This window comes from Dasypus novemcinctus, chromosome 4 (genome assembly GCF_030445035.2).
Source record: "Dasypus novemcinctus isolate mDasNov1 chromosome 4, mDasNov1.1.hap2, whole genome shotgun sequence".
Lineage (NCBI taxonomy): Eukaryota > Metazoa > Chordata > Mammalia > Cingulata > Dasypodidae > Dasypus > Dasypus novemcinctus.
The window spans coordinates 2,383,407-2,410,401 of NC_080676.1; the positions used below are offsets into that span (position 1 = coordinate 2,383,407).

Consider the following 26,995-nt stretch of genomic DNA (forward strand, 5'->3'; position numbering starts at 1 on the left):
TTAAGCTCATTTCCTTTCTCCCAAAATATTTATTAGCCCTGCTTAATATCTGCATTTCTGGGTGAAAACAAGAGAAAACAATGATGTATGCTGAATAATAAATCACCCACAAGGCACATGGAAAACAATAATGCTTAGACGAGCAATATTTAATAATGGCTCATGTTTATACCAGCATTAAATACTTCATTTCCTCATGGGTAATTATTACCTACAGGCCTAAAATTTTGCCAGTTATGTATCTAGTAGTACCTTCTCCTTTGCACTTTGAACCACCACACTGATTACCATGCTCTACCCACAAATATAATAAAGACACCTAGTTGAATTCTAATTTGAATGCTCTCCAATATGTCAAAAGAAAAAGGCACACAAGGACAGCAGATATCCACTTAGAATACCACATACCTTGCTCCAAGGCGATTTGCTAGGAATGTCAAAGAATCTTTTTCTGCTCCAGCACACTGGCTAAATGAAATAACACAATCTTCTAAAGGAGTAGCTCCTGTCATTACAGGGACCGGTGTGAAGAGAGGATTTGACTTTGGATCAACTAAAGTCTGATAGTCTATACAAGTAACCTTTGGAAAACAAGAAAGAGAATAAAGCAACCTGAAATAAGCAACCAGAGATTAATACTGGTTCAGTCACAGTAATAGTAATTGTAGTTTAGATGAAAAACAATTGTATTTTAATAAAAAATTGTGAATGCTCATTCCAGCACACTTCAAATGAGAAATATATATGTTACATTCCTAATACTAGGATATTAAAACCAGATTTATCATTGAAGCTACTGAACATGGTTTTAATTCTTCCAAAGTAATAGTTTGCATATTTTTTCTCTTAATCCTTGGAAAGCTAAAACCAAACTGATGCTGAATTATCCCTGATAAACTAACAAGTTGGGATAATACAGAAGTGCCAACAGGAAAGACTGAAATAATAGAGATGACCTGGAATGACCGCCCTAAGAAGGAATGCTGCTGCTGCAACCCCCAGGGAAAAGCAACCTTTACTTTACCAGATTTAGGAAGAAGCAGCTTGAACAATTTCATATTTTTAAATTTACCTTACTAAAAGTAAGATCCAGGCAGTGTGAAAACTGAAATATTAATTTACCTAAATTGAAGAGCTTAAGAACAACCATGGACACTTGACATTCAGCTATCTTTTCAATACTGTTTCAACTGCTACAGTGTTTTCTTACCAGCCAGGTATTTGTCACAACTTCTCCCACAGTTGCTTCTACTTCACACCCCAGCAGAGGAACCACAGCATAATCAGCAACAGCTCTGCTCTGAAGGGACACGATTTTTCCTGCATTTTCTCGTATGATGTTTGCAATATTGGATTCATTTTCAATACTAAAACCCAAAACAAGAAAACTCTTTAGGCTAAACAAGCCCTCTTCAGTAACTGTAGAAGCATCAGGGAGGCAATGACTTATTGGAGACTGGTTTTCTTCTTGCAGGGAAATACGAGTAGAATCATTGAAGGATTCAACACGAGTAGACTCATTTAAGGGCCCAAATTCAGACTTCTCAGCTTCAGAGTTCTTAGCTTCAACTAGACAAGAAAAAAGAAATGTTTTCTAACAGATTATCACCTCACAGTTTATTTCAACAATGTAATGGAGTTTGCAAATTGTGACCAAACTTACAAAACCAAGGCTTTCAATGTGCACAACAAGAAAAAGAGGTGTGCCCACCCCCACTCCATTTTGTGCATTACCAAGAGTGTTTTCAGCAACACCGTCTTCCAGTAGGAAGGACAGCAGCAATCACGTTATTGTTCCAAGTATTTCTTGCATAACACAAATTTTAATTAGTTGAAAATTATTTCGCTCCAATACTCCATGGGCTTTAGTTTCAAAACTGGTTTAGGTAATTTTTTCACTAAAGAAGTTGTGAGCTTGCAAAATCAGTCATGCATAATATACAGAATTCCTGTTCACCACTCCTTCACCAACACCCTACACTGCTGTGAAACACGTTATAGACCATGAAAGAATATGATCAGACTATTACCACGAACTGTGGTCCAGAGTAAACACTTGGTATATTTTTTCCATATACCCCCTATTATTAGCACTATGTATTAGTACTGTACATTTGTTGCAATTCTTGAGAGAACACACTCATATCTGCACTGTTGACCACAGTCCATCTTCCACGGCCTAGTTCACTGTGTTCCACGGCCCCATGCCTTGTCCGTTCTGTCCAGAGTGCACACTCAGAGGCTCTCATTTCCATCAGAGCTGTGCAAGCATCTCCCCAGTACCTCTGCATGTTTTCCTTGGTCTAAAAAAACTCCCATACCCCCTACTATTGACCCTTAGGTTGATGGAGCACCCTCTTTGATATCGATACAAGGACATTATAATATTGCTATTAACTATAGTTCACAATAGAATTGAGAGAAATAGCATTAAGGGAAAAGCAGAAGTATCAGGTCTAAGGTATAAATGCCAAGCCTTTAACATGGAAATTATAATTACTTTTTTTTTTTAAGTGCCACAGCCTGAAATACCTAATGTTTCATAATGAAACTGGAGCTACTTAATTTCTGCACAGATTTCTGAAGAGGACAAGTGATCAAGAACCCAAGCAAAACGTGGAGTTGAAGAAGGTCAACCACACCATGGAGCCAAGAGTGCCTACAACTGAAAGCAGGAGGATTGCATCCAGCATCCATGTGGAATCTAAGCCCCCTCTTGATAGAGATGTGGAGTGGACACAACCATTCTAAGGTCCACAGGATGGAGGAATAGAATATGGATGAGAGTGGACTTACTGATATTCCATTCATGAACTATTGTGATTAGTAACTGAAGAAAACGTGGCATTGGTATGGAGAAAGTGGCCATGGTGGCTGCTGGGTGTGGGGAATGGGAGGAAGAGATGAGATGTGGAGGCGTTTTTGGGACTTGGAGTTGTCCTGGGTGGTGCTGCATGGACAATTACTGGGCATTGTATGTCCTCCCATGGCCCACTGGGTGGACTGTGGGCTATGGTGTGGACCACTGACCATGAGGTGCAGCGGTGCTCTGAGATGTATTCACCAAATGCAATGAATGTCCCATGATGATGGAGGAGATTGTTGCTATGGGGGGAGGAGTGGAGTGAAGGGGTGGGGGTTATATGGGACCTAATATTTTTTGAATGTAATATTAAAAAAATAAAGACAAAAAAAAAAAAAAAAAAAAAAGATGTGATGTGGGGGTGTTTTCAGGGGTTGGAGTTGTCCTGGGTGGTGCTGAAGGGACAGCTACCAGACATTGTATGTCCTCCCATGGCCCACTGGGTGGACTGTGGGAGAGTGTGGGCTATAATGTGGACGATTGGCCATGAGGTGCAGCGGTGCTCAGAGATGTATTCACCCAATGCAATGAATGTCTCATGATGATGGAGGAGGTTGTTGTTATGGGGGGAGGGGGATGGGGGGTATATGGGGACCTCATTTTTTTTAATGTATCATTTAAAAAAATCAATACTAACAAACAAACAAACAAAAATTGAAAAAAAAAAAAAAAGAACCCAAGCAAATGGTCTCAACTATTTCATTTTAGGACAAAGTTCGCTGAGAAATGGTATTAGAGAAAAATACATAGCTATATAGATTATAAATGTCATTAAATCCCTAAACAGTCCCTAATATATACTAAGCATTTTAAGGCTAAAAGTACAAGAAATTTAAAAAGTAGTATTTTTTTGAAAACTCTAGTCATGCTGTTGGAAGGTACACTTTATGGCAGGATTTGGCAAATGAGGGGTCAGACTGAGCCCAGAGTCAGTTTTATATGATCTGTGAGTTAAGAATGGTTTTTACATTTATAAATGGTTATAAAAACAAATAAAAATCATATAAAATAGACAAAGCCTAAAAAATTTACTATCTGGTCCTCTATAGAAAAAGTTTGCCAAACCCTGCTTTACAGAATTCTAGCAAGGCTGGAAGCTACTCAAGCATTCGTTTCTTCATTCATAAATGCTTTCTTGAGTGTGTCCCTTGCTTTCTGCTCACAATACTCTGAGGTTCACACTGTGGGTATCCTCTTTTCCACAAGGAGTCTCAGGTGTAAAGAAGTTACTTATTTGCCTAAGGTCAGTTACTAAGCAGCAGAAATGAGATAACACACCAAAGTCTGTCTGATACCAAAGCCCATACATAACACTACGAGCTTACTTTTATTGTCATTTCCAACAGACATTCATATTTCCAATTTTAAACAAAGTGCAGCCATATATGTATTAGGAACTTAAGAGACTACTACTTAATACAAATATTTACATTGTTCCTATTGACATGCTAAGGAAGCATAGTTCTGTCTAGAGCACTGACTGACCAGTACAGCAGGAGAGTTGGGTACTCATTCTATATTCTTTGGCCCTCAGTACCTAACTATAAGGAATAAGAGAATATAGTATATTTTCAATTTATAGACATAAATGAGGATGAGTAAGCTTAGATGGAAGTAAAGATGGCATGATATTATAAAAGAAGAGTGCGTTTTTTAACAACTACTCTTTAAATAAAATGTAAAAACAATTCACAAGATTTTGTAATCATACCTAGGAGGAAAAAAACCACAACTTTATCTATATATTGCCAGTGCAACAGGAAGAATGAAGAAGTAGATTTCATACTACTATAAAGACACACTAAAAACACTAAGTTTTTATCAACAGTATGTAAAACCTTTAAGTTATTAAGAGATAGGATAAATTCACATATTCTACTATAGTTCTTTCCATTTATTTTAGCAGTAGAATCCCTCTTTCAAAAAGATCTGATTCAGAAGTTCCATAATAGACAATCATTGATAAACCTATTATTGAAAAAGCTGTCAAGTGAAAATCAAGTCTTCTTTTAAGAAGTAATTGTAAAAAACTTTATTATATCTTTTTTAGAGTACTAAGGGATCCATTGAGTTTTACTGCAACTTGATTCTTACAAAGTCAGTAGAACACGAGGTGCTTTAGAAAGGTTTGAGAAATGAATCACCTGTCCTCCACCAAGAACCCTTGCTGAAGGACTGTACATAAAACCGCTTCTCATAAATTTGTGGCTTCTTTATATCTGAGTGTCCCAGAAAAGTAAAAGGATGATCTCTTGCTATGCAATACTAAAGCAGAAGCAAATGGTGTGAAAAACATCAATTCTGCAGTACAACATGAACAGAAATAATGTGGACAGAAAAGGAACTGGGAACTCCCTTTCTTGAAACATGGTAGGCCAAAACAGTTGAAACCCTCTCACTATAAAACACCTCAAAATACAGTACAAAATATTAAAGCATCCTGATAAATGCACAGTTGAGTTTGCAAGAAAGCAAGGGAAATCGTCAAGGGTTAAAGATGAAGTAGTAGCATGAATCCAGACCATCAAGTGGTTACTTAAATAATGGTTACCCTGAGTCTATGTGCCCAGTATCCGAGGCTTTCTAAGTAAAGGGCGCCACATGGAGGGGCAGGAGTCAGCCTCTGGTCTCACACAAATCAGACCTGGAGCAGCGTACATCCTAAGTACACAAATCCAGGACCGCTCCTAAATGTAAATATTTTCAGTAAAAGTATAGACCAAAACCAACCAAACAACAATAGCAACAGCAAAGCCAACTTGTAAAGGGAGATGACAAGTGCATTTGGACTTGGATTTACAACAATGGGGTAAAGCATGGTTCCCAAGAATCTGTCATGACAGGCTAGTCCTCAAGTAGGTTAGGATAGCAATATACACTAGCCTGACCGTCCAAGAAACCTCCAGCCAATAAACTAACTTAAAGGTTAGTTACTTTATTGTAGGAGAGTTGGTATTCTCCTACAGGCACCTGGCAGACATAAACACAAACCCTGTCTGGAGGAGTACACTTTTTTAGACTCCCCCAAGTTCATGAAAATGAGCTCACAATAAAAATTACAAAACACAACAGGAAACAAGGCACCATGAACAAGAATCCACAGAATTGGCTCTTTCTACCCCCAAATTCAGATGTTATAATAAGTTTAATGTTTTGAGAAAAAGAATAAACATGAATATAGTAAAACAGATTATTAAAAGAACAAGAACATCTAGAAATTTTAAAAATAATTAGAATTGCAAATTTAATAGCTGAATTAAATAGATTATACAATAGCTGAAGAGAGAATTAGTAATCCGGAAGAAAAATCTGAACTTACACAGAAAGCTAAAAAGATGGAAAACATGGACAGATGACATGATCTGTTCTTTTACACAGAGCTAATAGAATTAGAGAATATAGAGAATGGGGAAGAAGCCATATTCAAAAAGATAATAGAAATTTTCTAGAATTGACAAACAAACAAACAAAAAACCCACATACAAAAAATACAACCCAAGACCTACATCTTGGATTCAAAAGCACAATGAATTCCAAGCAGGACAAATAAATGGTAAAACTCTAGGACATGAAAGCCAAAAAGAAACTTAAAAAGAGTTAGAGAGAAAAGACAGATTATCTACAAAGGAATGACAATTAGACTGACATCTGATTTCTTATCCAGCAGCCATGGAAAGAAAAGACAACAAAATAATATTTCCAAAGAGTTTAGATGAAATAGATGTCTAGGATCGTACCCAATAGAACTGTCTTCTAAGAACAAAGGCAAAATAAAGACATTTTCAGGCAAGCAGAAACTAAAGGAACTTCTAAAGGATGAAGAAAGAAAATGATTCCAAAAGGGAACTCTCAGGTGCAGAAAGGAATGGAAGACAAAGAAACAGTTAAACATGTTGGTAAATAAAAAAAAAATACTAATCACAAACACACTGAGGTGGTAGTCCACAAGTGGCACTTCATGCATTTAAGATCACAATAATCCAGTAACTGGCATTTGTTACAAGGTTTATATAAAAAGGTCATGCTATTCCAAACTTACAAACAAATTAAACAATGCCCGTACACATAAAAAAGACCAAATGGAGCTGCTTGGTTGGAGAGAGGAGTGGAGGAAGGGGTTTAGAGCCAGAGTCCCTAAAGCTTTGCCTTCTCAGTTATAAACATGAAATTTTAAAGGAAGGAAAGGTTAGTTTTACTTAAAATCTAGAAAATCTGACAGAAATCTTATATGTATATTTGACTGCTAAAATATATTTTAATATTGGTCAATTATTTCTTACCTACTGTTGAATTATAGTTTACATACTGGGAGAGCAGATCGTCATCAGCTTGCTCATGCTTTTCACTAGGTGTCAAGTCTTTCTTAGAGAAGGTGCTACTATTCTTTTTTAAAAGGGCTGTTTTACTCTCAGGTTGATCTGAAACTGGAATTTCCACTGGTTGGTAGCTGACATGGATATACGGGTCTTCAGGAAGCATGTAACCTTTATTAAAACACTCTAGCAACCACTTGGCTCCCACTACATGAGGCCTAAAACAGAGTACATAGTTACATATTAGTTTAAGCTACGTATGTAGTTTCCATAATCCCACAGACATGCACTTTTAAGAAAAAGCGCTATACAGTAGAAATTGTTTTAAATTAAGAACTGCCAAAACCTGTGGGCTGATTTATTCCAAAACTGCTTCAATTCATCATCATAATCTCCCACAATAACATGAGTTACATCTTCGTTGAGCTGATTAAAACGAACTCCACCTCCACTGTTGATAAGTCTTCTTAGTTTATCTAGTTTTCTGCCACTAAAGCCACAAAGATATATCTGCAAAGAAAATATTTGCTTCAGATTAATGTATTTAAGATGCTTTATTTCTCTCAATAGTTGCAAATTAATTTTTTTAAATCTAAATTTATTGTGTAAAAAAGACAGTTCTGTACATTTTAAGATATATAAGAAAATGAAAAGTGTATTTTGAAACTGATTTTTTAAAATCATTCTTTGCAACTTCATAGTATGTTTTTATCATAGATACTTGATACATGCTTTAAAGGCATTAAATAAAATAGAAGCCAGAATCCAACATTTAAGGATAGCAACTTCAAATTATGAAGGTTTTACAAGGTGTAAATTAAAAAATCTTAGAAAGAAACTGTGGTTAATTGTCTGAATTCAGAAAACCTAGGTTTAAATCCTGGCTCAGTTGCTAATGATTAGCCATATGACCATGCTCTTACTTAAGCTCTTAAACCCTATATTCTTAAAAATTGAAATCGCTTTTTCAGAGTTGATTAAACAAGAAAATTTAGCTCAAAGAGCTAGGCACAATGCTTTCTGGATAATATGTATACGATTATTTTTTTTACCATCAGAATGTACACATTTAAACCAATTTAAGCAACGTAAAAATCTTTTTTTTTTCCTCCTATTTTACATTACATATCTTTAAAAATACTTCTTAGGATGACAAATTTATTCTGAACTGCATTTATATCCCAAACTAAATCACCTCCATTGTTAGAAAATATTTTCTTTTAAAAGAACTTAGGAATCACACACTTCCTTTATACAAAAGAAAAAAAATAAGTCATACCCAGTAGTATGGTCTAGGAAAAGAAATTAAGACACTTTCTGTTCTGCCAATAATATGTTAAGCTTTTGATGTACAGAAAGGTAAGATAATTTGCCCAATTTCCTTTCTAACAATAAAATAGGGTTAAATATTGACACCTATGAATACTAATGCACAGACTACTCATTCAACAAACAGGAATATATTAAGTAATACAGGAGGTATTCTAGAGAGCTGGAAAGTACAACATATGATGTTTCCAACAAGTATATTCATACACTAAAAAACTAAATGTGGGAGTGGACATAGCTCCAGTGCTTGAGCACCTGCTCCCCACGTATAAGGCCCTGGGTTTGATCCCTGGTACCTCCTAAAAACAAACAAAAAAGAAACAAACAAATGAAAAATTAAATAATCCAGGAAATATTAAACAAAATAGTGAACCTAAAGAAGGCTTTGGGGAAGATGGTTAGCCAACCCTATGTGACCCCCAATAAGGATTTTAATCCTCTTATCCGCAGAATCTCATCCATTTTAGAGTTATTTGTGGGAATTAAATGATACTATATACAACATAATAACACAATACAGGAAATGATTATCTCAGTGGCTAGCACATGGTAAGCACTTAATAAATGATAGTTGGAAATAAATTTTAAAAATTTACTAAGTGATTCAGAAACTAAAGGGTCTCAAAACACAGCAGATGGAAAGATTAATGTAGCTGGGAGAAGTCAGAGAAGGGTTGAAAACAGATATGAACTTTGAAGGACAGCAGATAAAGATACACCCCAGACAGAAAGACCCTGACCGTCCAAGTATGCACATGGTCTTGTGAGCGTATCTGCTTGGCTAGAGAGTGGAGGGTGTACATAGATGAAGAGTAAGCCCAATTATGAAGGGTCTTTCATGGCAAACTACTATTAATCTGTGTTACCACTTACAGTACTTACTACCAATGAAGACGTACCCGACAGCCATCTAATAAATCTTCAGGTGCTTGAAATGCACTGATATCCAGATTTTCTAGATTTTCAAGTGTAGGCTCCAATTTGCTATTCAGAATGGAATTACATGTGGATTCATTTATACAACTTGCATTGATGTTAGAAATATGGCTGACATCTGAAAGAGTACGACCTACATTTTAAAAAAGGATGCAAAAATTTATGGACATTCCAAAGTAAAATTCAGATATTTTTATTGAAATTTTGGTTTGCAAAGTCTAAAAAGGGAAGATGAAACTAAATAATAATAAACTTCCTTAATAATGGCTTGTTTCCCACACAAATCTGAAGTTGCTAGTTTAAAGTCCGGGAAGCTTACATTTGAAAAACATTTTATAACATTTTACTAAATTGCCAACATAAAAAAAAAGCACCCATAAAACAAAAACCTTTTAAAACTTAATACAAATATCAATGATCTATAACAATTACAGCAAAGAAATACAGAAAATGTACTAATATTTGTATATCAGTAAAGTTTTAAAATTAATTTATTTTAGGTCTCTATCCATTAGTATCCTTAATTTCTTTGACATTACATCAGGGTGTGAAAGAAAGCAGTCAATTACATAATCTAGCTATTTTATTAGACAATTATACCTGGAAGCATACATAGCAAACACAGATGAAGTTTCCCAGCATTGCCCAATGATCCTATTAAGAAGTCAATTCTTAGATAGAAAACTGATTTAATCCCAATGAGACTTACTATCAATGGTGTTGACCTGGCCTGTAGGAGTTGACGTTTCAGGAACAGTCTTCGTTTCTGGTCTAGGCTCTGTCTTGTATATGGATTCATCCTGACAAAAACCTTTCTCAACACTGTCAAAAAACCATTGCGTAGTCACACAGTGTACATTCCATCTCTTGGCACATTCATATTTCTGACCTATCATGCTCATTAAGAAAGAAAAAGAGAGACAGAGAAATGCAGACCATTAAAATCTATCTTCACAGAAATATTTAAATTATGATAGGTTACTAAAAAAAACTCCACCTGAAACAGAGATAAAAGTAATTATTACTTTAAAATAGTACGCTATATCATGTATTAAAAAGTGATATTTTAGGTTATTAGTACGCAATTATACTTTCTATGTGTAAATACACGTTGTATGAAGAGGTTTATCTTTTAAACACAAGTGCAGAAAGACAGAAGCAACTGTGGGATAATTGAAATAATATTGGACTCCATCACTTTTGTTTTCTAAACCATAGCATCTTATTCTATAAAATGGGGATAACTCACAAAATTATAATAGTTTTAAATATCAGCTCTACTCACAATTATATCGAAACCGACCATACCCAAAGTTCAGATTTAATTATCTAATTCTTAATTTTAACAAGTCTTCTCTAATTTTATCTCTCATCTAGATAGCCTAGTATAATAACACAGATCTAGAAGAGACAATAAAAACATTAACAAAACTCTTCCCTAATCAGTATGCATATATATTAAGAGGACTGGCAAAAATATTCTCCAGATTGGACATAAAGGTTATATAACACCCACATTAATCGTAATTTTTAAGAATTTTTCTTACTGATAAAGTATCTTTCTTCTTTTAATTGCCTCATGTTCTGCAGGTTGTATCTTCAAGTTAAACCTTATGGTTCATTTAGTCAAGATGGTTCATTCAATTCAAAACTAAACCAAACTATCTTTGCAAGATTTTAGGGAAAAGTGTACCAGACTAGATTAATGATATGGTCAAAAGCAAAGGTGTTCTGTAAAGATTTTTAAATATAAATACTAGACAGAACTTTGCATTTTCCATTTGGAAGCACAGCTGTACCTTTTGGTTCCTGTACAATGAGATGTGTACATTCATTCATTTTCAAATGTCCCATGTATTGCCCTCCATGCCTGACTGTGAGCTGCTGGACTGCCTTCCTGTCTAAGCCACACAGGCCAGTCACACAGATGATGCAGCCCAGGAATACAGGACATTTGAAGTCTTCCATGTTTATATCAGTGTATCTCTCTATTTTTCTGGGGGAAAATATGGTAGAAGGAAAGAAACATTACATATTAAATATGCCAGATGGTTTTAAATTTACCACAAAGAATAATGACAAAGTTAAAACAATATCACTAGTGCTTTCCTAATTTTTTAGGATTTATACTTTTTTTTAAGAAAAAGAGAGAAGGCTAACATCCTCAAATTAAACTAATTGCTCACCTATCAGATACAGTCTCTCAAATAAAACTGTTTAAGGGAAAATACATAGTTCATTGACTTTTACTAACGCCCATGCTAGTGGTACATTCCCCAAAATTATAAGTCTGAATCTATACTTAAATATCCAAAGTTTCAGCCACCCACAAGAAAAATAACCTTTTTATAATTCCATTGTTCTATATAAGTAATAAACAATAATTTCTGGCAGAATAGCAATAAACATATCCTAATAATCCTGTGGCAATATTAGGAAGGTGCTGATACAGCAGTTAGGATGGGAATGAGGGTACCAACATGGATATATGTTTAGGATATGCTGGATACTGTTGAAAAAAGTCAAGAAAAATGCCTAAATCAATTCAAACTGTGGGACTTGGACTTATGGCTGCTAATCTAATTTAAGAAAACTTAACTGTGTCTCTTGAAATAGGATCTAGCTCCATGAGGGAAGGGATGCTTATTTTGCTGACTATACACATCTATTCCCTAGCTCAAGCCAGGTACATAAAAAGGGCACAATTAACATTTATTAAATGATCACTTCTCCAGTTGGTGGCTTTCATGTTTACATTCAACATCACATATGCCTCCTTTGGGAAAAGACTATCAAAGTGGCTAATTAATTCTCCATCTTAACGAATCAGCATAATATTGAAGGATGATTCAACATAAAGAGCTACAGAGTTGCCACAGAGATTTTCTCAACTGTTCTGCACTTCTGTTTTCACTGGAAGAAAGCGTACTGACCTAATTTTGGTCCCTGAATACCAAATTTAAAGAGGATACCATGAAGCTTCCCCTATGAAAAATCAGAGTATGCCAAAATGATTAAATGCATGTTCTTTCAAATCTAGAAGATATCAAATGTCTTGCTTACTTCTCCTGTGACTTCTCCCAAAGTGTTTTTATCCAAGAAGGAAGCAAAATAGGTTTCTTTAGATTTGCAGCAACTAAATATTTTTTGCTACCAACTTCTCCTGCAATGAGATGAGTTACTGATATATTAAGATCTCTAAATACTCGTCCACCCATCATTTGAACGTATTTATGCACTTCTTCCTGTAGTTCAAAAGAAAATATATCATCAATACAATATCCCATAGATATCTTTTGTTGTTGTTAATTTGAATACACAAATGTTTCTGTTATAAAATTAAATGAGACAAATTACTTTTTGGAAGTTAGAGCGATATGAATTATTTAAAAAATGTTTTTAAGTAACTACCTTTATACATTATTTTCCTATATTCATCCCTTTCAACTCCATGAACTTATTAAACTAGCTGCATCTACAATAAATATTTTATATGATGTCTATACATTCTTTTAAATATGTAAATACATGTACTTTGTAAAAATACTTTGGAATTGTTTTTTTAAAAGATTATCCATCTATGGTAGGAAAAAGTATTAAAAAAAAAAGCTTGATTACTGCATATAGAAAAAAATGAGTTTCCTTTTTAATCAAAGCAAAAACTTGAATTAGCCTTTGTTTTCCATAAAATTTATTCCACACGTATTACATTTTGTTAAAAAAAATAAAAGGATATAAACAGTTTCTGTATATCAACTCTTTCATAAGGCATGAACACTAAGGGCAATGCCCTTTCAAGGTATCTCCCATGCAATGAAAAACATTAAGCATGGAAATATACACACATCGATCATGATATTCTTCTCAACTACCTACCCTTTTTTCTTTATCAAGGCTTGTACAAGATATGGTAACATCAGACATAACCATATTATAAACCGGATGTTCAGCTCTTGGGACACATCGTTGGTGGTGCATGCAAAATATGACTACTTGAGGACCAACAATTCTGCAGCCAAGCTACAAAAAAAAAAAAAAAAGTTTTACTAAAATTTAAAATATTTACCAAACTTTTCTATAGAGGTTGATGACCACTGCTGAAAAAATCACCAAATTGTTAAAAAAAAAATAAAGACCACTATCTAACTTCTCACAAAACTTTAAATAAAGCAAATCAAACAACATAAGCTATCAAAAGGATTAAGCTTTTACTTAAAAGCCCCTGTCACGCAAAACTGGGTATCAAAATTTTAATCTCTGAAACAAACACAATCTTAATGATGGGTGTATTAGCAAGTCTTAGGCCATCCAATTAGGAAATATCCATATATACTTTCAAATGAAGCATCCAGCAAATAAAGCATTTTAAAGTGAGAGCTATAAGTAAGCCTCCCCCCAAATCCCTATACACAAAAACATAATCCTAGGCAGGTTCTACATTCAGATTTTAAATATTGTTTTTCCACGTCAGTGTCTTTCCAAGGAAAATTTGCAATGATTTTTACTAAGACATCGCAAGTTAAACTCAGAAAGTGACATCATTTTCACTGATAATGAGTTGAGAGGTGACAGTCTAGTTCAGCATTAGCATACTCGAGCAAACTAAAAAGCCAACAGTTGCCAAAGCTACCACTGCATGGCTGATTTAAGTATCTACAGGGCAAATGATTACTGCTATCTTTCTTGGTCAGCCATAAGAAAATGAGTTTTTGATGCACTGATTCTGACAAGCAGTGGTATTTCCAAAAAGAGGCTAAGGCCAACAATGCTTTTGGCGAAGGTTGGCAGAGACCTTCCATAAACTGTACAGGCATAGACACTACTGCATCTACCTACTCCTTTATGCTTTCTTAAACAAGAATCCATTCTTCGTAACTTGAATGGAATTACAGCCAATTTACTTTTATTTCATTGCTTTCTCTCGTCCAAACACCAAAAAAAATAATGAGTCAGTAAACTCCAGAATTAACAAAAGAAATAAGAGGCCTCACTAGTATTTTAGCAATCACCCAAATATGCTTCCTTTTCACATATAATTTTTCAGGGTACAACATGAACTAAGATTTGGTGTGCAAGTTCACATAGGAAAGGCAATTAAGTAACCAAACACTCTGCTGTGGTCTTTACTACCTTTTATTATTTCTCCCTGAAATATTTTACAATCAAACTGAGTTTAGGTATATAGCAGAATTCCATCACTAAAATGCTTCTTCCCTACAGGGTTATTTATACTAAGTGAAGATACATCCCCAGAAATATTAAAACTACATATAATAAAACCCTACTGTAACATAATGAGCTTTTAAAGATGATATTATTCTGGTCTCTCCCCCCAACCAAAATGATTTCACTGTATTAATAATTTGCATATTATGTCATAACCAGTAGAGAACTGATGTCCACTGAAGCAAAAACAAACCAAAAAAGCAGACTGCCGAAGAAAACACTAGATGTTAGCAAACCTTTTTGAGGTGATCAAAGACAATACCACTAAAAGGGTCACAGATATAAAGTGATCTATCATTCTCTTTTATCTTCAGCGCCTCTTCTTCTGTAATAATCTGAAGATATTCTTCTGATTGAAACTCTTTTATTGACTGAAAGAAAAGGGAAGTAAGAATGCACCTGAAATTAGTCATCTGTACTTTAGTACTATCCACTCTATCTTAAAAATCCATCTCGAATCCAGCCTTTCTGCACGTGGCTGACGCCACCCTACTGCACTCTACCATCACCTCGCCTAGACCCCTGCAGTAGCCTACTCCCAAGTGGTCTCGTTCTCCTTCCCTTGCCTCCATCAATTCTCCATGCAGCAACTAGTACTCTTTTTAAAAATACAAACAAGACCATTATCACTGTGCTTAAAACTCTCCAACAGCTTCCACCCACACTCAAAGAGTAACAACCTATGAGACCGCACAGTTTCGCCCCTATTTTCCCACCCTCACCTCTTCCCTCTTTTCCTTCTTGCTAACTCTACTCTAGCCACTCCAGCTTTCTTGCTCTGGAGCAAGGTAAGCATAATCGCATGTAAAGGATCTGCTCTTGTTCCTAATGCTGGCAATACTCTTCTCCTGGCTTGATCCTGCGCTTAAGTTAGGTCTCTGCTCTACTGTCACCTCCTCTGAGATGTCTTTCCTAACTATACCTTCTAAAACATCCTTCCCTTATCCCTTTAGTCTATTTTATTAATAATAATAATAATAAAATGGCCATAATGTATACAATTTTTTGGTCTCTGTCCCATCTAAGAACAAAAATTTCATGACCTATATCTTATTTGCCACCACATTCTGGCACCTAAGAGGCATTCAATATTTTCTCAACAAGATTTGAAGTCCTTATGTGAAATACTTGGAGTGATCCTCTTAAAATGGCAACGCAGCTCATTTACTCTTGTGATTAAGACTCTCGAGAGGCTCTCCACTTTCCTGAGCGAGGAAGCCAAGGTCTTACAACGGCCGACGAGGCCCTCCGTGGCCTCCTCACCCTTACTCTCTGAAGCTTTCCTTAATACGCTTTCCCCAACCCTTTTCACTCCATTATAACCACACGAACTTTCTTGCTGTTCCCTGGACAGACACTCCAAGTCTATGTATTTTCCCATGGGCCTGTGTACTGGTTGCTTCCTCTGCCGGAAAGCTTCTTCCCCAGATACCCACATACCTAACTAACCTCCTTCAATTTCACTCAAATATCGCCGTCTTCCTAAAGCCTACTTTGAGCACACTCTATTTAAAACTGTAACTTTCCCTTCTCCTTCCACATAAAAATACATCTTCTGGAACCCAAGAACCTGTTGTGATTTTTTTTTTCTCTTGCCATAAAACTTAGCACCTCCTGCTTGAAGGTAAGCCCTGAGAAAGCAGGAATCTTTGCCTGCTCTGACCACTGATATACCCCAAATACTACAAGAGTGCCTATCAGATCATGGACAGTCAATAAATATTTGGTAAATGAATGAATTGGAAGGAAAACCTGCTACACCAGTGTTTTTAATGTGCACAGGGGATCTTGTTAAAATGCAGATTCTAATTCCTAAGTCTGTGGATAGACCAGAGAGTCTGCATTTCTGGCTCCCAGGCCATTCCGATGCTGCTGGAGTCTGTGAGCAGCAAGGCTCTACACCACCTGTACACCCTTGTGTCCTATATTGTATGTAATGAAACAAGCATTTAACAATTAAATGCTTAAGAGTGACTACTACATAAGTGACTCAAATTTTTTCAACAAAAGACGACTCTTCTTAGTAAACAAAAGAAAGTACTTTAATTTCCAAGAACTACAGGTATGCCACGTCCAACAGAAATGTCATCAATTCAAGGCCCCCAAATACATAATAATGATATATTTAAGTCATTCAATATGATATCTACATTAATGTCGACTATGGCAAGGCTATTATGAAAATATCTATTACTAAGACATAAAGAGCCCAATAAATCAAAAATACTAAAAACAAGAAAATGAATCCACAGCATCCAACAAGACAGTTTTCAACTATTCTTACCTCAAGGGCTTTAAAAAAGCATTCGGAATTGTCTGGAGATTTTAAAAACTTCACGAAAAACGGTTCTTTGTCATTTCCGGACATTTCTGAGCTGTCAAAAGAAAGGAATCATTAACAAGAACAATACACACCACCTGTGAAGTTAAGTTTTTAAAGCTCCTAGGTTTGCGTGCAAGCAAGAATTCCTAAGGAAGACGCTCCGGCCTTGCCTATCAATTCGTCCAGCGCATTTGTAAGAAAGGCTGGAATGCTGACGAAGTCAAGGAAAAAGATAACGACACCAATCCCCGATCATGAGAAAACTGGGGTCCCCAAGCGGCATGCCTCGAGGGCCCTGCGCCGGGGACTCGAAGCCCCTTCGGCAAAGGGACACCCAAATGCACCAGCTCCACAGAGCACCCCCGCGGCGGCGGGCCCCGACCCCCGAGGGCTGCTTACCCCTCCGTAAACAGACGTTGAATACGAACAGGGAAGCCAGTTAGCAAGCTCCAAAGGCCGGACGCGCCTGCTACCCCGCGGCCGGCGTCAAGGCCTCGCCGGCCGAGCCGCGGGCCGGTTAGCCGCGCGAGAGGCGCAGGCCCCCGGGCCGCGGGCGCGTCGCGGCCCCCGCTGGGGCCGGGCAGGAGCCAGGGCCTTCCTCGGCGCCTCGCTCAGCGCCGCGGCCCGCAGGACGGCGGCGGGGTCGGGCCCCGGCTCCGCACACCTGCCCACCCCGCGGCGCCCCCGGCCCGCGCCAACGCCGGAGACCCCGGAAATTGCCGACGCTCTGAACCGACTTTCGCGCCAACCGCGCGTCTGCGGCCGCCCCTTCCTGCGGAAGTGACGCAGCCACTGCGGGCGGCCGGGAGCCGCCGGAAGGGAGGTGCGGGCGCGCGGCCGCGGGCTCGGCCGGGCCTCCCAGGGGCGCGGGGGCCGGGCCGCCGCGGTTTGCGCCTTGGAGGGACCGAGGCCGACCCGGCCCCAGGAGAGCTGTGGCGAGCAGGGCGGAAGGAGGTTCCCCAGGAGACATTTACTCTGCACCTGCGTACGCCAGGCAGTGCGCGAGAAGCGACTCGCTCCCGGCAGCACAGCTGTGGGCGAAGCACGGCCTCGCCACCGCACAGGTGGAGAAGACGAGGCCTGGGAGTTAGATGAGGGGTCCGAGGCCGCCCGGCTCGTGAACCAGGATCTTCATTGGTTTTTTTCCTCCCTCCAAAGGGCGTGTCTTCTTTTTTTCTTTCTTTCTTTTTATCTGCCTGAGTGCTAGGGAGATTTCTGGGACGGAACCTAGTGCTCAAAGGAAGTGAACAGGAGAGGAGGTAAAACGGGCTTTCAGAATGTGTGCCCGTTGGTCACCCATCAAGCTGCTTAGTAAAGCTACTTCACATTTTATTCTTGACTCTTGAGATGGAGAACATCGTGACTTTGCTTCTAGTAATGTGAAAGCTTAGTGCCATGTACTTTGCGGTGTTTGCTTGTTTTTCTTTTTAGAGCGTAAAGATAGCATTGAGGCACTTGAGTCTTAAGCATGTAAATACACCTGTGGAAAGTGAGTCAGAACCTGTAACCTGGGGCTCAAAGGTAAAGGTCCACTGTTGAGAGGAAAGCTTTAAAAACAAAATTTACTAAAGCTGGGTGAAAAAAAAATAAGCCACCATTACCTATTAAGATGCACATCTGTCATGTAGCTATCATAATAATATTTGTAGGGTACTTTACAAAGGACAAAGGACTTCTGCTCGCACCCTTCCCGTTGACTCCTCAGCAATCCTCCAGTATGTGGGTATTATTGCCCCATGCTATGTAGATGGGGAAACTGAGGCTCAGACAGTGTGACTTGCCCAGGACCACACAGCAGGAAGTGGCAGCACCTGGATTGAGACCCCATGCCCTTCCTGGCACACCCCCTGCTCCTTGTTGCCTGCTGCCTGCCCAGCTCCGAGGAAGGTCAGCACCGGGGCAGGAGCCCATTCCTGGCATTTATGGCACTAAGTGGAAGCCTCACGAGAGCAGGAGATTCCTAGATGCTGCTAATGAAGATGAGTAGGAAAATAAAGTCAACCCTTCAGCTTTTAGCCAGCTGGAATTCACCAGCAGAGGAGTCAACCTTGTCTTTAGAATAAGAGATCTGCCGACACGGGAGGGCCCAGAGTCCTGCTATGGCCAATCCCTTCTTTGTCTTTCATTCCCTTGTCCCCTACCTGCAAAGGTACATGCTTTGAAAACTACTTTCCTAGGTTAAAGGGCGTCAGTGGGTAGAAGAAGGACAAGTAAGTGAGGTGTGAGCCCCTGTTCATGCCTGTGTTTCCTGGCAGGCAGAGTGCCGGACCTTGGGCATTAGCTAGAGCAGTGGTTCTCCACGAGTGGGCTTAGCAGCAGCAGCAGCAGCACTTGGAACTTGTTGGAAATGAAAATTCTCAGGCCCCACCCAAGACCTGGTGAGTCGGAACTCTGGGGGTGGGTCCCAGCAATGTCTTTTAATAAACCTTCGAGATGTTCTCACGTATAGTAAAGTTTCCTTGAGCAGCCGTCTTGGGGAAGAGTGAGAGTGGTTCTAGGGGCTTGAGGTCTGTGAAGATTTGGGTGAGAATGGGGAATGTTTGTGCTGTGTCCTCAGGGAGCTGCCTCAGAAGCGGGGGCTTGGGGATTAACTTCCCCTCTCTTGGCACTGCTTGCATTGGGGACAGTGCCCTGTTTCTCTGACACTTCTGTCACCTGAAGCCAAATACTCCACATACAGCTTGAGGTGGAAGTAAAGGGAATTTTAGAATGAAAAACAGGAAACAAATGTGACAAAATGGTTACTTTTAAGATAGGGATGGTAGAAATAAGAGTATTTCTTAGTATACTGTGCTGCTAGGTAAGATTTCTCAAAATGAAAAAAAAAACCAAACATTAAAATTAGATTTTTTGAACTATAGCACTTTAAGTTCCCAGTGTTGTAAGTAAATAAACGTGTCAGTAAATGATGTCTAACAAATATGAAATTAGCACAAGATCTTTACTGCTGCAGAAATATTCCTTGCAATGTGGAAACATTTGTCGAAACCTTTGTCTTCAGTGACTTGGAAGGCAGAACATAGGCTAACTGAGCTGCTGAGCTTGAGGGAAGAGGAGGCAGAGTGCAATGTCAGTGGCACATTTGGTTGCTACTGGCTGTGTTTAATAAGAGAGAGACAAGCTCAGGAAAGAATTATCCTATTTGCAAGCAAAATTAAATGGAATGAAACTCCAAAGACGTGGGGTTTTGCAAGGCTGGAAAAATTGACTGCATCTAGGCCCTAAAAACCAGAGATAAACCTGAGCGAGGATTTGAGTGGCAAAGGCCTTTTAAGATTCTACTTAAGGGAAGTGTATGTGGCTCAATAGATAGAGCGTCCGCCTACCATGTAGGAGGTCCAGGGTTTGGTACTTAGGGCCTCCTGGCACATGTGATGAGCAGGCCCATGTGCGGTGCTGTCGTGCGCAAGGAGTGCTGTGCCATGTGGGGGCGCCCCTGCATAGGGGAGCCCCACGAGCAAGAAGTGCGCCCCACAAGAAGAGCTGCCCTGCTTGAAAAAAAAAGCGCAGCCCGCCCAGGAGTGGTGCTGCACACATGGAGAGCTGACACAGCAAGATGATGCAACAAAAAAGAGATGCAGTTTCCCAGTGCCCCCTGATAATACAAGCAGATGCAGAAGAACACACAGTGAATGGACACAGAGAGCAGACAACAGGGGGGATGGGGAGAGAAATAAAAATAAGATAAATCTTAAAAAAAAAAGACTGAAGAGTGTGGCCCCGTCACCCAAGCTGGGTAGGTACCATCAAATGAGAGAGAAAGGTATGGGGCCAAGGATAGAAATCAGGCCTGAGAATCATGCCTAGGGAAGACCTAATGTGGACGTGGCTCCTGCTCTCGGGGACCAGCCCTGCCAGGGCGTCTTGGCGACCTCGCTCATGTCCATATAAGGCAAGGCTGAAATTGCAGTACTGCTGGAACGCGACACGCGGCAGTCGCTGAGGAGCCGCTACCAGGCCGTCTCCCGCTTGTCCCCTTTCTCCCCTGGGGAGCCATCATGAGATAGTTTCTCCTCGCCCACCTCCCAGGTTCTGATGAGATGTGGGGCTTTCTGCCCACCCCCTCACTAAAACCGCGGGTAGAAAACCATTTAGCTACTGTCTAGACCTGGCTCCTCCGCGATGCAGTATCCCCAGCTCGCATTGCAGTCGCCGGCCCCTTTTGGTTTGGTGGCATCCCTTTTGGTGTGTGGGACAAGGTCCCAGGCTGCTGGGTCCTTTGGCTTCTTTTCACTATTGGTGTAAATAATAAAACTGTTTAAATCTAGAAGTGGCTCATTCTATCTTTACCATCAATTCAGTCAGGCTTTGCCCTGATCTTGCCTTGTATGTGTGTATTTGACAAGTACAAAATAAAGCTGACTGGAAGCAAATAGATCTGAAGTGCACTAAGGTTTTGAGATAATTGCTTTGCCAAGGAAATCAGAAACCTAGAGTATTCGAACTTTGATACATCCTCAAGCTTGCACATTTTTTATGGTTTGAAAATCATCGAAAGTCATATAGCTCCCAAAGAGAGAAAACTCACCCATGCAGGGGTTCTTAGCCTTTTTGTTCCACTGACCCTTTTGCCAGTCGGGTAAAAACCACACACCCCTTACTAAGTTCACACTATACTGTGTATTACTTAATAAATACATTACACTGCACCAACATGTCCCCACAAGAATAATGTTTTCTTGAATTTAAGCTCACAGACCCCTTGTTTTTTTTTAAAGATTTATTTATTTATTTCTCTCCCTCCCCCTGCCTTGGTTGTCTGTTCTCTGGTCTATTTGCTGTGTGTTCTTGGTCCGCTTCTGTTGTTGTCAGCGGCACAGGTCTCTTTTTGTTGCATCATCTTGTTGTGTCAGCTCTCCGTGTGTGCGGCGCCGTTCCTGGGCAGGCTGCACTTTCTTTCGTGCTGCGCGGCTCTCCTTGCAGGGCGCACTCCTTGCATGTGGGGCTCCCCTACGCAGGGGACACCCCTGCATGGCAGGGCACTCCTTGCGTGCATCAGCACTGCGCATGGGCCAGCTCCACACGGGTCAAGGAGGCCCGGGGTTTGAACTGCGGACCTCCCATGTGGTGGACGGACACCCTAACCACTGGGCCAAGTCTGCCGCCACAGACCCCTTGTTAAGAACCCCTGCCCCAATGCTTGTATGTCCCATGGCTGGGATAGTCTACTCTGATGTGTGTTCTACTCCAGCTCTCGGTTTCCACAATGGAATTAAGCTTCATTCTCCCACAGTGGTAAATGACTTCTTAACACACGCTTTGGATGCCTTATGTATTAGATAAGCTCCTCCTGAGAAAAAGAACCAGTGGGAGATAGAGAGAGAGAGAGAGGAATTGTCTTATGTAACCATGACTTTGTCAAGTTCGAGTTCCTTAGGGCAGACTGCAAGTTGGGAACTCTAATGAAAGTGACAATGCTGGGTGGCTGAAATAGAGGTGGAAACTCTTCTTTCCGACTGCTGAAATCCTCAGTTCTCCCTTTGAAGGCCTGCAACTGATTGAGATTTCTCTCTTTGCTGAAGGCAGTCTTTGCTGATGTAGATGTACTCAGCTATAGATGCAGTCAACTGACTAATGATTTAAATCGGGGAAATATCCTCATAGTAGCAATCAGGCCAGTGCTTACTTGATTAAAGAATTGGACACCATAACTTAACAAAGCTGACACATAAGAGTAACCATCACACCTTTTTTTCCCTGTCTTACTTTCCAGTCTCTTACCTGTGGTGTTTGTTTTTGTTTTTGTTTTTATTTTCCAAATAAAACACTTGAAAAGCCATGTCTAAAAGTCTGCTTCTGGAGGATCCAAATTAAGACAAATACTCAAGACTTCCAGTCTGCTTTCACAATGTAGTGTTGCTGGGAAGTAGTTCCTCAGAGATTTTATTTCCCACTGTTTTGCATCTTGGTAGAGTCAGGTGACTGAGTTACGTCCAAGTGATAATGGGGAGAAGTGAAGCCTGTCATTTCTAGGCCTGCTCCATGAAAGCCTCTTGCCCTGTCTTTCCCACTTTTTCCTGTTCCTTCCCCTGGACGTTGATACCAAGAGCGTCTTGGGAGCCACGTGTTGAAAGTGGCAGAGCTTCCCTCGGCCTGGCTCCCCGAGTGACAGAGCAGAGGCGTGGAGGGGAGTCCTGCCAGCCCATCACCACCCCTGCTGCCGCTGCGCTTCGTGCTGTCAGGAAGTCATTGAGATTTGGGGATTTATCTATTTTAGCATCTAGTGCCAAACTAACCAATCCTGCAATTGGCAACGTGTTTAAACAGATGTTTTCTCCCACTGTAAAAATTCTCTTTATTAGTACAAGGGCCCTGAGAAAATAAAGTGTGAAACTGCTGCAGAGAAAAATGCCAGAGTCCACACTTGGGAAGCACCGTGGACTATGGAAGCAGGCCGCCTGGTTGGAGTGCCGTCACTGGCACGGGCGAGGTAGCTGATCTCGGGCAAGCTACTGAGCCTCTCGCGCGTCACTTTCTTCCTCGGGGAGACGGGGGTGATGATAGCATCTATTTCATGGGGTACTATAGATTAATATTTGGAAAGCACCTAGCACACTGCCTGGTAGACAGCTAATGACAAAGTTTTCCTAACTTTCCAAAGGCCTTCTTTCTTTTTGACGGAGTCTTTAATTGCTCCTCCAAACTTCTGCTGTGGTCTTTGTGAGAACCTGTGGCAAAGCAGCAGAGATGGTGCTAGCACTTTGGACGGCCTTCATCTGAAATAGGACTTTGCCCCTGTATGTGGGAGGTTTGCTCCTCTCGGGGTCAGAGATCCCTCTGGCTCTGCTGGATTTGAGCTGTGTTAGCTTTAGGTGGATCATTAACCTTAGGAGCAATGCTCACCTCTGGACACTATTTGGTTTTGTTCCACAGGTCTGAAAAGAAGACTGTTTAAACTGATTCTTGGATGGTCACTTATGTGCATTTATTCATCTCCTTAATAGTTTTTTGAGCCTTATGTTATACCTTGCACTATTTTCCAAGCTGGGAATAGAGAGTTGAACAAGAAAACTATGGTCTCTGCTCTTACAGTCCTTGTTTCCTTGCAAAGGAATAAATCAAGGAAGAGCCAGGACAGTTATAAATGAGCACAGCAGCCTGGAAAATTCATTCAAGCAACAAGAATTTATTAGAGTCCTATCAAATAAAGTAAAAAAACCTAGTTGCTAACGTAGTCCTCATTTATGCTTCTAGTTACCATGTGGCAGCTTGTGCAGAAATCATACTTTTGCTGAGCACATCAGAAAAGCTGGATAAGCACCAGGAAGCATCTATTCAAAAGCACTGAGACCAAAGGGGCCGTGTTTCTGGGAAATGAGGGGAGAGGGGAGATGACATTTTGCAGCCACATTTTCCTTGGGAGAATTTGCCACTTCTGGGCACAAAGCAAAAGGGATTTTGGCTTTGCCTGGGCAGAAGCAGCTGCTGAGCTACAGAGAAATCAGTGGAGCCTTTAGCAGTCTGGCACTGGAAGGACAGAAACGAGACCTCAAAGAGGAGTGGAGAACTGAGCCTGATAAATGGCCGGTGTTCCCCATAAGACACTTGTCACAATTTGTAGCTTCAGGGAGAAGGGAAAAAAGATAAAGCTACAGCGAAGCAGGTGCAGCTCAGTTGGTCACGGGCCAGCTTCCTATGTACAAGGTGTTGGGTTCAATCCCCGCTGCCTCAAAAAAAGATAATGCTACATTGTAGAAATGTGGCCCCAATAAATATACCAGGTTTTCCGCTGGGAGTACTGAAAGCCTACCAAAACTGAAATCTGTCCTTTAGCAAAGACTTTAAAGTAGCCATTTCAATATGTTTAAAATATGAAAGGAAACCAGGGTTCAAGAAGGAAAGGAAGGTATGACAATGTCTCATCAAATAGATAATATCAGTGGAGAGCTAGAAATCATAAAAATAGAGAATCAATGGAAATTCTGGAGTTGAAAAAGTGCAATAACTGAAATGAAAAATTCACTAAAGAAGCCCAATGGTAGATTTGAACTGGCAAAAGAAAGAGTTAGCATACTTGAGGTGAGATTGATAGCGATTATGCAATCTGAAGAAAGGGGCAGGGGGAGAAGAAAATTGAAAAGAGCCTCAGACAAATGTGGGACACCATTACACAGACCAATAGATGTATAATGGGAATACAAGAAGAAGAGGGAAAGGAGCAGAAAAAGTAGGTCAAGAAATAATGGCTGAAAATGTCCCAAGTTTAATGAAAAAAACAAAACAAAACCATTAATCTACACACACAGGAAGCCCGATGAACTCCAAGTAAGATAAATGCAAAGAGACCCACTGACAAACATATCACAGTAAAAGTGCTCAGAGTCAGAGACAGGGAGAAAAGTAATGTCCCATCACTTACCAGTGGAGTACAGTAACATTAACAGCTAACTTTTCATCAGAAACAATGGAGGTAAGAAGGCATCATGATAACATATTCAAAGTGCTCAGGCAGCGGACTTGGCCCAGTGGTTAAGGCATCCGTCTACCACATGGGAGGTCCGCGGTTCAAACCCCGGGTCTCCTTGACCCGTGTGCAGCTGGCCCATGAGCAGTGCTGATGCGCGCAAGGAGTGCCCTGCCTTGCAGGGGTGTCCCCCGTGTAGGGGAGCCCCACGCACAAGGAGTGCACCCATAAGGAGAGCCGCCCAGCACGAAAGTGCAGCCTGCCCAGGAATGGCGCCGCCCACACAGAGAGCTGACACAACAAGATGACGCAGCAAAAAGAAACGCAGATTCCCGTGCCGCTGATAAGGATAGAAGCGGTCACAGAAGAACACACAGCGAATGGACACAGAGAGCAGACAACTGGGAGGGGAGGGGTGGGGAGAGAAATAAATAAAAATAAATAAATAAATAAAATATGTTTAGGGCAAAAGATTTGAACCAATCCTTCACACAAGAGTGGATCTAAATGGTCAGTAAGCACATGAGAAAAATGCTCCATCTTGTTAGTCATCAGGGCAACTCAAAATACAACGGAAACCACCAATACTCCCACCAGGTTGTGAAATTGTGGAGAAACCAAACTCTCCGACTCTTCTGATGGGGCTGTAAATTGGCTCAACTACTTTGACCGACTGTTTGGTAGTAGCTACTAAAGCTCTCTATTAATGCCTACCTTTCAATTTGGCAATTACTCTCCTGGGGAAACACCCCATAGAAATGCACGCCTCTATGCATCAAAAGACCTGATGCCCCAGAGGCCTGAGACAGCTAACAGGCAGGGCAACCAATCAGAACAGCGAGCAGCTGGGCCCCTCCGGCCTGAGGAAAGGGGAGGGGGAGAGGTCAGCAAAGGCCTGGCCCGGGGTCCAGGTGCGCATCCCACCCCGTGGCTTGCCCGCAGCCATGGGTAGGGTCGTGTGCTGTTTTTCTTTTCTTGGTTCTTAATAAACTCCCTTGCCTTTAAATAAATAAATAATAAATAAATAGGCATGTACCAGAATGTTCACACTGTCACTTATTTCTAAGAACCCAAACTGCAGACCACCCAAACTGCTGTCATCAGTAGAAAACATAAACCAGGAACGCTATAGGCACTTGATGGAATAGTATGCAAGATCGAGAAGGAAGAAATGACAACTACACACCACAAGGTAGGTGAATCTCACAGATGTAATCTTGGATGAAAGAAACCAAACACAAAATTGCGTATGATTCCATTTATTTACAGTTCAAAAATCTGCACACTTAGTCTGTGTTAGAAGTTGAGCTAATGGTTACTTTTGGGAAGGAGGTGGGAGAGAAAGTGATGAAGAGGGTGGAGAGGCAGCTCTGTTAATATTGTTTCTTTTTTTTTCTTTTAATTACTCAAAGCAATATTCCTTTTATTCACTAAAATACACAGTGCAAAAACAGGATTTTGAATATAAGTATATAATTATTTTTCACCCACATGAAAAGTCCTATGTAAAAAAATGAGAAGAAAAAAGAAATGTATTTTGGGAAGCAGACTTGGCTCAATGGATAGAGCGTCTGTCTACCACATGGGAGGTCCACGGTTCA

At 40.2% G+C, this 26,995-nt stretch overlaps 1 protein-coding gene across 3 annotated transcripts in view; it reads right to left on the reverse strand.

Annotated features, from left to right (window-relative positions):
• The window catches only part of TOPBP1 (DNA topoisomerase II binding protein 1), a 49,113-nt gene extending 31,487 nt beyond the window's left edge, over positions 1-17,626 (reverse strand). Inside the window, exons 1-12 of one of the 3 annotated variants that reach the window (XM_058294972.2) lie at positions 17,390-17,626; positions 16,952-17,042; positions 14,904-15,038; positions 13,318-13,461; positions 12,505-12,686; positions 11,241-11,437; positions 10,151-10,330; positions 9,405-9,574; positions 7,523-7,686; positions 7,144-7,394; positions 1,211-1,569; positions 409-581 (exon numbers count right to left, since the gene is read on the reverse strand). In XM_058294972.2, the coding sequence (XP_058150955.1) occupies positions 409-581; positions 1,211-1,569; positions 7,144-7,394; positions 7,523-7,686; positions 9,405-9,574; positions 10,151-10,330; positions 11,241-11,437; positions 12,505-12,686; positions 13,318-13,461; positions 14,904-15,038; positions 16,952-17,035 (2,039 nt within the window). In that variant the 5' untranslated portion in view covers positions 17,036-17,042; positions 17,390-17,626. The remainder of the gene's footprint in view (positions 1-408; positions 582-1,210; positions 1,570-7,143; positions 7,395-7,522; positions 7,687-9,404; positions 9,575-10,150; positions 10,331-11,240; positions 11,438-12,504; positions 12,687-13,317; positions 13,462-14,903; positions 15,039-16,951; positions 17,043-17,389) is intronic. The other 2 variants (XM_058294973.2, XM_058294974.2) reach the window with 2 other exon arrangements.
• Between the last annotated feature and the right edge of the window lie 9,369 nt (positions 17,627-26,995).